At 48.2% G+C, this 13,965-nt stretch overlaps 1 protein-coding gene across 4 annotated transcripts in view; it reads left to right on the top strand.

Annotated features, from left to right (window-relative positions):
- The window catches only part of LARGE1 (LARGE xylosyl- and glucuronyltransferase 1), a 606,971-nt gene extending 594,587 nt beyond the window's left edge, over window positions 1–12,384 (top strand). For all 4 annotated transcript variants that reach the window (XM_052639332.1, XM_052639333.1, XM_052639334.1 and 1 more), the window contains exons 13-15: window positions 4,059–4,205; window positions 9,656–9,851; window positions 10,800–12,384. In XM_052639332.1, the coding sequence (XP_052495292.1) occupies window positions 4,059–4,205; window positions 9,656–9,851; window positions 10,800–10,997 (541 nt within the window). In that variant the 3' untranslated portion in view covers window positions 10,998–12,384. The remainder of the gene's footprint in view (window positions 1–4,058; window positions 4,206–9,655; window positions 9,852–10,799) is intronic.
- Window positions 12,385–13,965: the final 1,581 nt, after the last annotated feature.

Here is a 13,965-nt window from a genome sequence, read left to right as displayed (position 1 = left end):
GGGCACCACAGCCCAGCCTAACTGACACATAAACAAACCATCAGGAGCGGCCACCATCAAGTAGCCAGCGCCTAGGATATACCAGGTGCTGCACCAAGCGTTACTGTATGCAACGCGTGCCTTTTCTCATCAGAATGTTTTACATGTGCATGAACCCTGGACTCAGAGGGGCCCAAGTGACTTGCCCAAGCGGAGTGATGGAGTCAGGGCCAGAAACCAAGCTGCCTAGTTGCTACCGCACCAGACTGCCCTCCAAAATCTTCAGCTGAGGGGCTGCCTTGGTGGTCCAGTGGCTAGGACTCCCTGCTCCCAGTGCAGGAGGCCCAGGTTCGATCCCTGGTCAGGGAACTAAATCCCACATGCTGCAACTAAAGATTCCACGTGCCGCAAGAAAATCAGAGCCTGTGTGTGCCACAACTAAGACCCGGTGAAGCCAAATAAGTAAAAATACTGTTTTTTAAAAAATCTCCAGTTTGAATGCTCTAGATTAACTAGTCTCAGAGAGGTGAATGACAGGCTCCAGAGCTGTTCAGCCTGTCAGAGCTGGCTCCAGGACGCAGGTCTCTTGGCCCTGGGCCAGCCTTCCCACTTCACTATCCCCCCTCTGCTCCTGGAAGAGCCTGCACTGGAGACATTCTGTCCCCTCCTGGACTCACTTTCTAGTAAAAGTGGCCGTAGACCATGCCACTCAAGGTGGTCAGCAGGCCAGCCAAGGTGGGAGGTGCTGGCTGGATACACTGGTGCAGGAAAGCCCAGGCTGCCGTTACCAGCTCAGGGCACAGATGTTCTCAGAGTCAGCGCCCTGAAACCACTTTGTTGCTGAAACAGCTTCTTAATAACCATTCAGGACATCGATATGAAAGCCTCCTGGAACTGAGGTTGAAACGAACCTATCTAGTGACAAATCCATCTCCGTGGCACTTCGTGTTTCAGCGAGATTAAATGGAATTTACAGAAAGCACTCCAGAATCTCATGCTGTCTATGCAGAGGGAAATAAGCTTGCTTAGGACTCAGTTTTTGGGCGGCCTGCTGCTGACTGGGCCTGCTTACTATGGATCTTGCAGTGTATCGGTTGTTTGGTTGCAAGCAACAGAAACCAATGCTGGACGCTTAATTAAAATGAAAAGAAATCAAAGGGGAAGCATAATTGCTGAGTGGTTTATCTTATGGAATCAAAGTAGGATTCAGAAAACTAGTCCTTGAGACCATAAGTAACCCGTGGCAGCTCTGGGCCCCTGTGCAGCAGAAATTCAGAAACCTCTGGAGTGCTGCCTGGTGTTAGCACAAGTGAGCTCTGTGGTCTCCAGCCTCTGCATCTGTTCAGATTTCCAAGAGTGAGAAATTGATTTAAAACCTTAGTGTCTGCCCCTGAACACCTGGTCAGGGCTTCACGTAGGGCAGCATAGCTCAGGGCTGCCCCTGTGTACAGGGACCATGAGAAGGAGAATTATCTTCTATTCCAAGAAGTGGCTTCTAGAGACTTCCCTGGTGGCCCAGTGGCTAAAGCTCCATGCTCCAAGTGCTGGGAGTCCGGGTTTGATCCCTGGTCAGGGAACTAGATCTCCCATGCAGCAACAAAGATCAAAGATCCTGCATGCCTCAACTAAGACACAGCACAGTCAGAGAAATAAAATTTTTTTTAAAAAAATTTTGAAGAAGTGGTTTCCATAATAACCTTAATTGTAACAGCAATTTGAGGTTTATCTAGAGACACCCACATTCATAGACATCTGTAACTATTGTGTATGTGTGCACACTTCGCCATTCCCTTTGTTGTTCAGCCCTCCCAGCCTCCCACTCCATTTCTACAGCAATCATATCTTCACATGATTAGCTGCAAGTGCGATCTTGAGCCCTAGTTTAGTGCTCCTTGCCCTTGGGCTTTTAGCATCCTGAAACACCTTAGATGAGAATGTCAGCATCAGACAGGAAGAGACTTTAGAGGTGGTGTTCTGTATTTCCAAGCAGAGTGCCTGGCACATAGTAAATGCATGGTGACTGTTGAAGGAATAGCGACCACCCATCAGTGCTGGGATATCTTCCCTCCCTCCAGGGGCTTTGCCATTTTGATCCAAGGATATTCTTTAGACCCATATGTCCCATCCCTAACACCCGTGGCAATAAATAAGATGCATGCCTTTCCTGGGTCTCCCAGGTTGCTCAGTGGTAAAGAATCCATCTGCCAAGCAGGAGATGAGCATTCGATTCCTGGGCAGGGAAGATCCCCTGGAGAAGGAAATGGCAACCCACTCCAGTATTCTTGCTTGGGAAATCCCATGGACAGAGGAGCCTAGTGTGCTGCAGTCTATGGGGTCACAAAGAGTCAGACACAACTTAGCAATTCAACAACAACAACAACAACGTATCTTTCCTAGAGGAAAGGTAACAAGCCCCCAGTCTGCCAATGTCTGGCGTAAGGTTGATATGAAAGAGAATGTCTGGTCACAGGCCAGGGAACCTTAGGTGTTAGTATAGAGGCATTGCTTAGAGAAAGACAAGAGGAATGCAGGCCAGAACAGGCTGACTCAGACCTCTGACCCTCCAACCGGCCAAGGGTAGCTCACCCAGATTCTATCTTGACATCATCCTTTACAAATCTGTCTTGAAATAGTGATGTGAGGGTCGTATATCATTTGGTATATACTTAACTGAAACATAATTATAGAGTGAACTGCAAATGATACTTGAAGAATTCTCATGTCAACTTCCAGTCCATTTCAACCACACTCTTGCACTGAGAGCTGGTGAGACCCCCTTCACCAAGAGTGGTTCCGAGAAACCCCTCCTTATCTTGACCTGGTCCAGATTCCCCCTCATCTGTGGCTACCGAACCCTGCTGCTCTTCTTTTTTGGATTGCTTCTCTGTTCGTGTCCCATGCTGGCCTGGGCTCACAAGTTACTTCCTTACACAAGGTACTGCTCCTTGCAGACCAACCTGGCCTGCACACACAGGCTCAAAGTTCTATTGAGTAAAGTTACTTTAAGTAAGCAGCAGTTGTATTGCTCTGGATGACTGCTCCTTACAGCATTTTTGCGAAATACCTCGTGTTACTCCAAGGGAGAATTCTTTCTCTGTCTCAGAGATAACGAGCATCCCAGGCTGGCCTGAGACCCGAGGGTCAGTAATCTGAGCAGGAAGCCAGCATGCAGTATCACAGCCATGGCCAAAGAGATGCCTGGGAATGGGACGGCACTGCAGTATAATGGGGACTGTTTGCCATGTGCCCGGTACGCCTGGCAGTACTAGTGTTTCTGGTACCTCATCCAGTTTCCACAGCAGCTCAGCAGGGAGATATTATTGCCCCATTTTGAGGAGGAACCTGAGGTCATGAGAAACTGAATTACTTGTAAAATATGGCAAGACACCTAAGGTGAAGAGCCAGGCTTTTAAGTCCTATCTGTGGTTCATTACAGCCTCATGCACCGTGACTTTTCTCTCTTTCAAATGATGGCCTCAGAGCTGGCTCCAGGCAGACAAGTCCAGAAGGCAGGAGCTGGGTCTCGGAGGGACAGAAGGCAGGAGTGAGTGAGAGGATGGCAGGATCCAGAGCTCTGGCATGTTGTGTCAGGCAAGTTTGAAGGCTTAGCATCGGAAGGAGTCCAAGGAGTGAAGAGTCCCAGAGATGGGACCACAGATGCCCAGGTTGGCAATCATCTCATCAGCGCGTGTCCAGCTCTCCTTGTGGCCAGTGATGCATCAGGCGTGCGGCCAGCCCAGGGGACCCAGCAAGCAGGCTGGCCTCCACACCTTGTGGATGCCTGATCTCTTGGCTTTTGCACTTGGCTCTGACAGGGGCACACACTGCGAATGTGCAGCCCCTCTGCTCTCTCTCCGAAAAGACTCCGCCTTCTGGCCCAGAGACAGCCAGGCTCCTGAGTGCTGCTGGACAAGCTTCCAGGCCTCCCCCGGGTCTTGGATCCCCTTATGCTTAAACTGAGAGGCTGCCCCTGGCTTTCTCTACGACCCCTCCTTGTACCAGCCACCTCCACGCACTTGCATGGGCAGCCTCTACCTGCCATTACAGGGGCCCTGTCTCTCTGCCTGCCCTCTCTCCAGGAAGTCTGTCATCCAGCTGGACCTCGCCAACACCAAGAAGGCCATGATCGTCCCCGCGTTTGAGACACTGCGCTACCGGCTCTCCTTCCCCAAGTCGAAGGCAGAGCTGCTCTCGATGCTAGACATGGGGACCCTCTTCACGTTCAGGTGAGTGGCCCTCATTGCCACCCCCTGGGAGAGGGGGAGCCCAAAGTCGTCCTCACTCCTGGGAAACCAGAAGCCAGAGGAGCTGCTGGCCTAGACGGTTGTCGTTGGCATTAGACCATTTTAAGGCCACAGAAGCACTGCTGGCCCAAACTGTGTGCTTGGCATAATTCTTTCTCTTCCCACGTGCTGTATGCTTTTTATGTGATTGACCTGGAGGGCTTCCCTGGTGGCTCAGTGGTAAAGAATCACCTGCCAATGCCTGAGACCTGGGCTTGATCCCTGGGTGGGAAGATGCCCTGGAGGAGGAAATGGTAACCCACACCAGTATTCTTGCCTGGGAAATCCCATGGACAGAGGAGCCTGGCAGACTACAGTCCATAGGGTCATGAAGAGTCGGACACAACTTACCAATGTGAGAGAGGGAGTTCGCCCTGTGTACCCAGACGGAAAGGACAGGAAGGCTGGGTAAGGTGGTCAGCGTCTTTCTTTTCCACTTTAATCAGCTGATGTGCTGCCCCTGTCTGTAGGGTGGTCAGCCTCTCTCTTTCCACTTTAATCAGCTGATGTGCTGCCCCTGTCTGTAGGGTGGTCAGCCTCTCTCTTTCCACTTTAATCAGCTGATGTTCCACCCCTGTCTGCTGACTCTGACTTCTCCTTTTGGTTTGCTCGTCCATTCACTCGTTCGATCAGTGGGCTTCGTCACATTAGGGCCGTGGTGGCCATCTCTCGTTTTCTTTTCTTGTGAGCGGTCTGTTCTCTGAGGTCCTCAGGCCTGGGATGGGCAGCAGTAGTAGCTTCAACAGCTAAAGGCATCCAGGTGACTCCAAGATTGCATACAGCAGTGTGGCAGCTGTCTGTCCTGTTGCCCGAGTGACAGTTTCAAACAAATCCCTCATTTCCCTGACTTCCTAGAATCCTCAGTCCTCCAGAAACATAGCAGAGGAGCTACCCGTCCCCCTGTCCAAAGGGCCAGGAAGTCTGCACGATGGCACAGATGCAGATGGCTTCTGTCCCCAGGGACAGACTGCAGCATTAAGGGGAGCACCCCTGGGTGAGCAGGAATCCTGCTCGGTCTCCTGATTGTGAGAGAGAGCCGTGCCCACCTTCTGCTCCCATTTTAAAGAAAGGCCTCCCTTTTAAACAGTATAAACACTTCCTTTGAACTAAAAAAAAAAAAACAAAAACACGTGCGTGCTCAGTCACTTCAGTCGTGTCCGACTCTTTGCGACCATATGGACTGTAGCCTGCCAGGCTCCTCTGTCCCTGGGAATTCTCCAGGAGAAAATACTGGAGTGGAAAAAAAATAAAATGCTGGAGTAGTTTGCCACGCCCTCCTCCAGGGGATCTTCCCAACCCAGGGATCAAACCCATGCCTCTTATGTCTCCCACACTGGCAGGTGGGTTCTTTACCACTGGCACTACCTGGGAAGCCCCCCCAAAACATACATTTCTATGCAATCTGAATTTTGCTGAAAAGATCCTAATAATAATTTAGGTTTTTATACCACTGTTAAGTTACTAGAAGTTTCTAGAAGGTTTTCTCAAGCAAACATTATTTTGTGAAGATAACTTTATGAGATAGGTTATTCATGCAACAATTCAGAGGAGCTCCCTTTTCACCTCTCATACAGATAAAGGAATTGAGGAGTGGAGTGAAGGATGGGGAAGCCTGGTGTGCTGCAGTCTATGGGGTCACAAAGAGTCAGACACAACTTAGCAACTGAACAACAAAGCATGAGCTGGGCACGGGGATCAGCTCATTTAATCCTCACAACAAATCCATGAGATAGATATGCTATCCCCATTTTACACATAAACTTGCGGCTCTGAGAGGCTGCATAACCAGCCCAAGCGACACAGCCAATACATGACAGAGCTTGGATTCAGCCCAGGTCTAAAAACCATAGAGCCTGGGCTCTTAATCAAAATGCCATCAGACCACTGGTCAAGTCCTGAATTTACTTACCGGTGTCTGAAAATGCAGGCAGAAGTGGAGACTTTGGAGTCCGTAGCCTCATGGCTGTGTGTGTGCTCAGTCACTCAGTGGTGCCTGGCTCTGAGACCCCGTGGACTGTGGTCCTCCAGGTTCCTCTGTCCATGGGATTTTTCAGGCAAGAGTACAGAAGTGGGTTGCCATTTCCTACTCCAGGTGATCTTCCCAAAGGCTGATCACCTGGCAAGTCTCCAAAGCACCCCTCCTTCCAAATCCCCAGGTTATTTAAGAACTCATTTCAAGGCCAAGTCCAAGGGCCTGAGAGCTGGGAGAGCTGGGGGTTGGCCTGCTGTGTCCGTGATTGCTGCTCTGGCCAAGAGCTTGCAAGCCATCATGCCAAGTGCTGAATTACAAACCTTCCTTCCAAGAAACTGCTTTGTCACCTTCCCTCCAAATGAACTCTTAAACCTCCTAGCCACTGAAATCTGCTCCCAACAGCACCTGAACTAATAAGTCATGCTCAGGTCTACCCGTCCTCCAGGGCAGCAGTTCTGAGCATGGTCCCTGGACCAGTAGCATCAGCACCCCCTGGGAACTTGTTAGAAGCACCAAGTCTCAAGCCCTACCCCAGCCCTACTGGATCAGAAACTCTGGGGGTGGAATCCAGCAATCTGACTGTTAAGTAGTCCTCCAGGGGATTCTGATACACATGCCAGCTGGAGAACCTCTGCTCAATGCAGAGTGCCCTGAGTTTCTTCTAAGCAGCATCCCACAAGGTGGACCCAGAAAATGTCTTTCATCACTGCTTTTTGTTTTTTTCTTTCTTTTTTTTTTTTTTTTTTTTTGAGACTAATGGTGGTGGTCTCAGAAAGCAAGTTCTGGAGACCACTGTCTACCGGTGTGACAGTAGGTTTCCTGGGGCATTTTCTGAAGCTTTTCTTTGTAGAATTTTCTTTTCCTCGGGCCCCATCTGCTGCTTCACTGGCTCTCAGCTCCCATCTCTTTTAGCATCCAGAGACATATTCCTGCCCCACTAGCTGGCTTCTGTCTTAGGTGCCTGTCAGGTTTTTAGATTTCTCTTTCAACTTAGTGTATAGGCCCCACTGACTACTTGTTCTAGATACAGGCCAGAGAGTGTGATGACAGTGATACAAAAAGAGGTAACTCAGCATAGTTAACTCAAACCTTAACCTGATGAAAGGTCCTATCCCTTGAACCAGGCTGCCTAGGTGTGCGTCCCTGATCTGCCTACTGCTATTTGTAACTTGATATTGGGTATATTATGAGAACTTACAATTAAGGGTAGGACAATATAACCAGCTTAAGTGCTTACTAGAGCTTATTATCATTATTATTGTTGTTGTTCAGTTGCTAAGTCATGTTCAACTCTTTGACCTTATGGACCATAGGCTTCCAGGCTCCTCTGTCCATGGGATTCTCTAGGCAAGAATCCTGGAGTGTGGTGCCATTTCCTCCTCCAGGGGATCTTCCCGACCCAGGGATTGAACCTGCATCTCTTATGTCTCCTGCATTGGCAGGTGGGTTCTTTACCACTAGCGCCACCCATAGTTACATTCATTTCTATTACTATATAACAAATTACCACAAGTTTAGAAGCTCAAAACAATACAAATTTATTATCTCACAGTCATTTTCTGAGGGTCAGAGGTCCAAGCATGGAATGCCTGGATTCTCTGCTTATGGTTCTCATTTGGCTAAAATCAGTGTGGGGGAGGCTGCAGTTGTCCCTAGAGTGTGTGGTTCTCCAGGCACACTGCTTGCTGACAGGATTCTTTTCCTTGTGATTGGAGGACTGAGGTCACCATTTACCCACAGGCTTTTTGCCACATGACCCCCATAGGCAGCTCACACGTGGCTTTTTGCTTTCTTCCAAACCCAGATCTAAAGGTTCATATGATTAGGTCAGGCTCACTCCCGTAGTCTCAAGTTAACTGATTAGTAACCATAACTGCATCTACAAAAATCCTTTTTGCCATATAATGTAACATAATTGCAGGAGTGATATCATGCTCATAGGTCCTGCCTCAAGAGGAAGGACATTGTACTAGGGAAGGGTCACCAAAAGTCATCCCAGATTTCTGCCTTCCACTTCCTGTTTCAGACTAACCTGCTGTTCCATATAAATGACAGACAGCAATCCAGAAAGTCATGTACCTTTTCATAGTGATAGCCTCTTTATTAGTGAAGGATGTATTGGATTGGTCAACAAGTTCATTCAGGGTTTTCCTTAAGATGTTATGGAAAGCCCTGAATACACTTTTTGGCCAACCCAAGGGGCTTCCCCAGTGGCACAGCAGTAAGGAATGTGTGTGCAATGCAGGAGACACAGAGACACAGGTTTGATCCTTGTGTCAGGAAGATTTGCTGGAGGAGGAAATGGCAACCCACTCCACCATTCCTGCCTGGAAAATCCCGAGGACAGGGGAGCCTGGCGGACTATAGTCCATGGGATCTCAAAGAGTCAGACACGGCTGAGCACATGAGCACAAGGGTAGAAAAAAAACAAACAAAAAAACTAGGAATTCAGGGAAAATATATTTCAACATTAATTACGTGGTCTTGGTCAAGCTGCTCAACCACTCTAACGCTAAAAAAAAAAAAAAAGTAAGGGGCTGTCTCTGTTGCTGTAGGGCTTCCCTGGTAGCTCAACTGGTAAAGAATCCGCCTGCAATGCAGGAGACCCTGATTCGATTCCTGGGTCGGGCAGATCCACTGGAGGAGGGATCAGCTACCCACTCCAGTATTCTCGGGTTTCCCTGGTGGCTCAGTTGGTAAAGAATCTGCCTGCAGTGTAGGAGACCTGGGTTCAATCCGTGGACTGAGAAGATCCCTGGAGAAGGGAACAGCTACCCACTCCAGTATTCTGGCCTGGAGAATTCCATAGACTGTATAGTCCATGGGGTTGCAGAGAGTCAGACATGACGGAGCAATTTTCACTTTTGTTGCTATAGCAAAGTACTACAAACTGGGTGGCTTAAAATGACAGAAACTTATCCTCACCATTCTGCAAACCAGAAGTCCAAAATCGAGGTGTTGTTGGTAGTTCCTTGATTCCTCCAAAGGCTCAAGGGCAGATTTCTTTCTTGCCTCTTTCTAGCTTCTGGTGGTTGCATCCTTGGCATCCCTTGGCTTGGAGGTGTCTCACTTCATCTCTGCCCACGTCTTCACATGGAGTTCCTCCTGCATATCTCTGTGTCCAAAATTTCCTCCTTTTATAAGGACTTTGGATTGGAGACCACAACAATCCACTGTGACACCCTCTTGACTTGATTACATCTGCAAAGATCTTCTCTCCAAACAGGTTGCATTCACGGATACTAGGGGTCAAGACTTGAACATAGCTTTGGCCAGGGTGGAGGGAAAGGCGAGGAATGGGGACAAAAATTCAACCCACCACAAAGACTATATCAGCATATACCTCTTCATCCTCCAGACCAGCATTTGGAAACCTCTGCTTCCTTCCCCTCCACCAATGGCTTTTCTCCTTGTGTCCCAGGTACCATGTCTGGACAAAAGGCCATGCACCCACAAACTTCGCCAAGTGGCGGACTGCCACCACGCCTTACCGGGTTGAGTGGGAGGCCGATTTCGAGCCGTATGTTGTTGTGAGACGGGACTGCCCTGAGTACGACCGGAGGTTTGTGGGCTTTGGCTGGAACAAGGTGGCTCACATCATGGAATTGGATGCCCAGGTGAGAAGAGTAGAATGTTATGGCCCCAGTACTGTGGGGGCAGTAGGGGGGTGGGGAGGGGAGGCCTGTACCTCAGAGCTGAAAGGCCCTTGGAGATAAGAAGGCAGGGACTCAAGAAGGAACAATATGTGCTCACGGTCCTAGAGTCAGAATGTGACAGTACTTGTTCTCAGCTCTGTTGATTCCTAATCCATTTTTCTTTCTCCTCCCTTGGGTGACAGTTGGGTTCCCAGCCAGGTCCCCAGCACATCTGAGTGTCCTGGAACAAACCATTTCACCCCTTCATCCTCATTCAACTGAGTGATGAGTGAGTGAATGATGACCATTCATCACTCAGCCTGTGAATCATGTAACTGACACAGAACATTCTAGGAATTCCGTATAAATGACGCAAAGCATGCAGATAAGATGCAGCTATTCTACCCATAACTAAAGGAGTGATTTTCAGGCTGTGTTTAATCATGAAACCCTTTCATTCATTCAGCTAATACTTATTGAGCACCTGCCTCAAAATCGCCTACAGAATTCTAATAGGTTAAACCAGAGGTCTGCAAAGCTTTTCTCCAAAGGACCAGATAGTAGATTTAGGGGGATTTGTGTGGCCAGTAAGTTTCTTTTTGAGCTCCTCAGTTCTGCCTTCGTAGTTCAGTTATAGACTGTATACTGTAGGTGTGACTGTGGTAGTAGTCTCAAGGGAGGAGAATTACTTTCACTTTATAGACGAGAAAACTAAGGCTCAGAGAAGCCAAATAATGTACTCAGGATCATGGAGACAACCTTGAACTAACTGCCCTCATCCACGTGGTGATGCTGTCCATGGTGCTGCCCTGGTACTGGTGTCATACACGACTTCATTCCTTTGTTTAGTCAAGTAGCTGTCTGCTTGGGTGCTCATTGTACATCACTGGGGAACTCTGAGGGTCTCAGTCGGCTCTTGTCTGCTTCCAGGAGTATGAATTCATCGTGCTGCCCAATGCATACATGATCCACATGCCTCACGCCCCCAGCTTCGACATCACCAAGTTCCGGTCCAACAAGCAATACCGCATCTGTCTCAAAACCCTGAAGGAAGAGTTTCAGCAGGACATGTCCCGCCGCTATGGCTTTGCTGCCCTCAAATATCTCACGGCCGAGAACAACAGCTAGCACCAGGAAGCCCACCATGAGCAACAGATGTTCTGCAGGGTGGGGAAAGCCACTTGCTGTTTGGGGCCCAGCCTTCAAACTCAAATTGAGCATCACCGTTTTGGTTTTTTATTTGTCTCTTTGGCCCAACTAAGCTGCCCTCATTATGGAGATCTGGGACAAGGATCCGGCCAACCCCGCTCTGGCCCATGATCCGTCATTCCCAGAGCAGGGGAAATCACCCATCTACGCAGTCTCTCCAAGAACGGGACACGGAGGGTGAGAGGGAGCAAAGGGGTTATCCTTCCACAAAGCCACACAGCCAGGTCTTTGGGATGTTTTCATTGTTTTTTTTCCTTTTTCTTTTCTTTTTTTAAAGGGAAGGCAGGGTGTTGGGGGTTATCCATCCCAGGAAATAAAAGCAAAAATGTCTCTTTATCAGAGAAAACGTTCTTCTTCGCCCTACAGTTTAACCACGTATCCAAAAGGAGGGCAACGCCCATGATCGAACTATTGTACTTGACATTGTACTTGACAGGACCTGGAGGTAGGATCAGTTGGCTCCTTATCCTCAAGGTCACTCTTGTTTTGTTTCGGTGGTGGTTGAGGGGGGGGGGGGGTTGTTTGTTTGTTTTGAGTCTGGGAATCCCAAATAGAAAACCTGATTCTTTAAGGCTCCGAAGGAAAACCAGCTGCCTCAGCTAACATCCCTTGATCAGCAGTGGCTCAACCAAGAAGACAAGAGTCTTCAACCATTGTTTAAACATGGGTAGCCTTCTTCAGGATGGTCCTCAAGGCCCCATGACCTTAAATCCCAACTGTTCAGAATCCGGGGGCTACAGAGGACTGTGGGAGTGCAAAGACCAGCTATTGTACAGCTGGTCTCATTTTCTTTGGGCAGTGACTGAGTCACGGGGACAGGGCTTTAAATGGATGGTTTCTGTGCACGTGAAAGGTATGAACCTCTCAGGCCTTTAGAAGAACTTTCATTATTCAGTCCTGAAGATTCATGAGCCCGTTGGGAGAACTTTGGGAAGAATGTGTGGGGCTCCTCTGTGTTCCTGTCTGCTTTGCAGCGGCTGGGCCAAGGTCATGACCTCAGGCTCCCTTGGGGACCCATCCAAGGGTAGGCCAGCACCTTCACCATCACACAGACTGAGGGGAAACTGGACTTTTTACCCATTTTCTTGAATCTTCAATATTAATGTTGTGTTTACATTGATGAGAACAAGAGTCAGGGCCCCACTCTCTGCCGGGCTGTTTGTATCGAGTTGCAGTGTGACCAGCAGGCGCTGCATCAATAAATGCAAGTACAGACTGTTTCTTCCTCACTCCCCTCCCACTCTCTTAAGGACCTGCTGGAGACACTTCAGTGTAGAAAGCAAAGTTGATAAACGGCAACTTTACACTTCTGTCCTCCCATTGTGTCCACTCGTCATTTGAACTTGAACTTCTTTTTCTCCCTACCTGAGGTTAGATCTCATTTCACATTCGCGACCTCAAAGCAGTTTCCCACTGTCCGTTTAGCTTCCATCACAACATGGAAGCCACGGGTTTTAGGTACCAGATGTGGGCTAGCAAGGTAAATCATGGCTGCTGCTGCTAAGTTGCTTCAGTCGTGTCCGACTCTGTGCAACCCCATAGACGGCAGCCCACCAGGCTCCACTGTCCCTGGGACTCTCCAGGAAAGAACACTGGAGTGGGTTTCCATTTCCTTCTCCAATGCATGAAAGTGAAAAGTGAAAGTGAAGTCGCTCAGTCGTGTCCAACTCTTAGTGACCCCATGGACTGCAGCCTACCAGGCTCCCTGTCCATGGGATTTTCCAGGCAAGAGTACTGGAGTGGGGTGCCATTGACTTCTCCAAAATCGTGGCAGTTTATGACAATTATGAAATTATGAAACCCTGTGGCAACCGGATTTATGAGAGCCCCTCGGTGTGTTACACACTCAAGTGCATTCGCTCAAATTTACTAAAAACTTTAGGAAGACTGTTAAGACTAACTCTCACACAGATACGTTGGGTTGACCAAAAAAATTTTTCAGGTTTCTGGTACGATCTTATAGAAAAACCCAAACAAATTTTTTTAGCCAACCCAATATGTAAGTGCGTGTGTGTTTGTGTGTATATGTATATATATCATGTACATATACTACATATATGCAGGATTTGTTATTATGAAAGTTATACATGAATATTGTAAAAAGTGAAACATCACAGAAGTATTCAAAGTTCATGTTAAATCCCCATTTTCCACTGGTGCATGGGAACCAGCTCATACCAGCTCAGGAGAACTTACTGTGCACACCTCTTTCTTACTCCTGCATTCAGTAACATCACATTTGTAGCATGAAATCATCTGTGACCGTAGTATTTACACCATGGAAATCAGAAAAAAACACAAACCAGGGCGCCAGTGCCCTGAGAGCTGCTTGTCAAACGTCTACTGGCACACCACACTTTCCTTTCCCTGTACACACACGCACAGTCTATTTCTCTCAAACTTTCATATGCTGGTAGCTCTAATTCCTCAGTGCTGAAAATCAAATTTTAATTCCCTAAAACTTATTTTTTTAATTTTTCGTGGCCCTTGAATCATGCCCAGCCACCTTGCTTTCACTCGCATGTCTATGAGTATGGTTGTGTCTACATAATTTGTTATCCAAAATGGGTCACCTCTGAGAATGAAAGGTGCTAATTACTTAGACACAATAGGTATAAATTGGGGGATGGTATTGCTTCACGTACACTGAATTTGTTAAAGCCAGAATCTGACATTCCATACCAGTAAGAGAAAAATCCTACTCTCCCCCAAGACAGGTCCTGACACTCTGAAGCCAATCTCACTTAAGGCTAGAGCTCAGATGTTGGCTGATGCCCAAGTTCAGCACAGAGACTGCCAGCCCAGTGGAGACTGAAGTCTGTAGAGCCAACGGCGTGAATTCCCAGAGCTTATGTTGCGAGCAGCGGCTCATTGCCAGCCCCAGCTC

The sequence above is a fragment of the Budorcas taxicolor genome, chromosome 5 (genome assembly GCF_023091745.1).
Source record: "Budorcas taxicolor isolate Tak-1 chromosome 5, Takin1.1, whole genome shotgun sequence".
NCBI classification, from domain to species: Eukaryota; Metazoa; Chordata; class Mammalia; order Artiodactyla; family Bovidae; genus Budorcas; species Budorcas taxicolor.
Note: the sequence above shows the minus strand (reverse complement) of the source record. Positions and strands in the feature narration are given on the sequence as shown.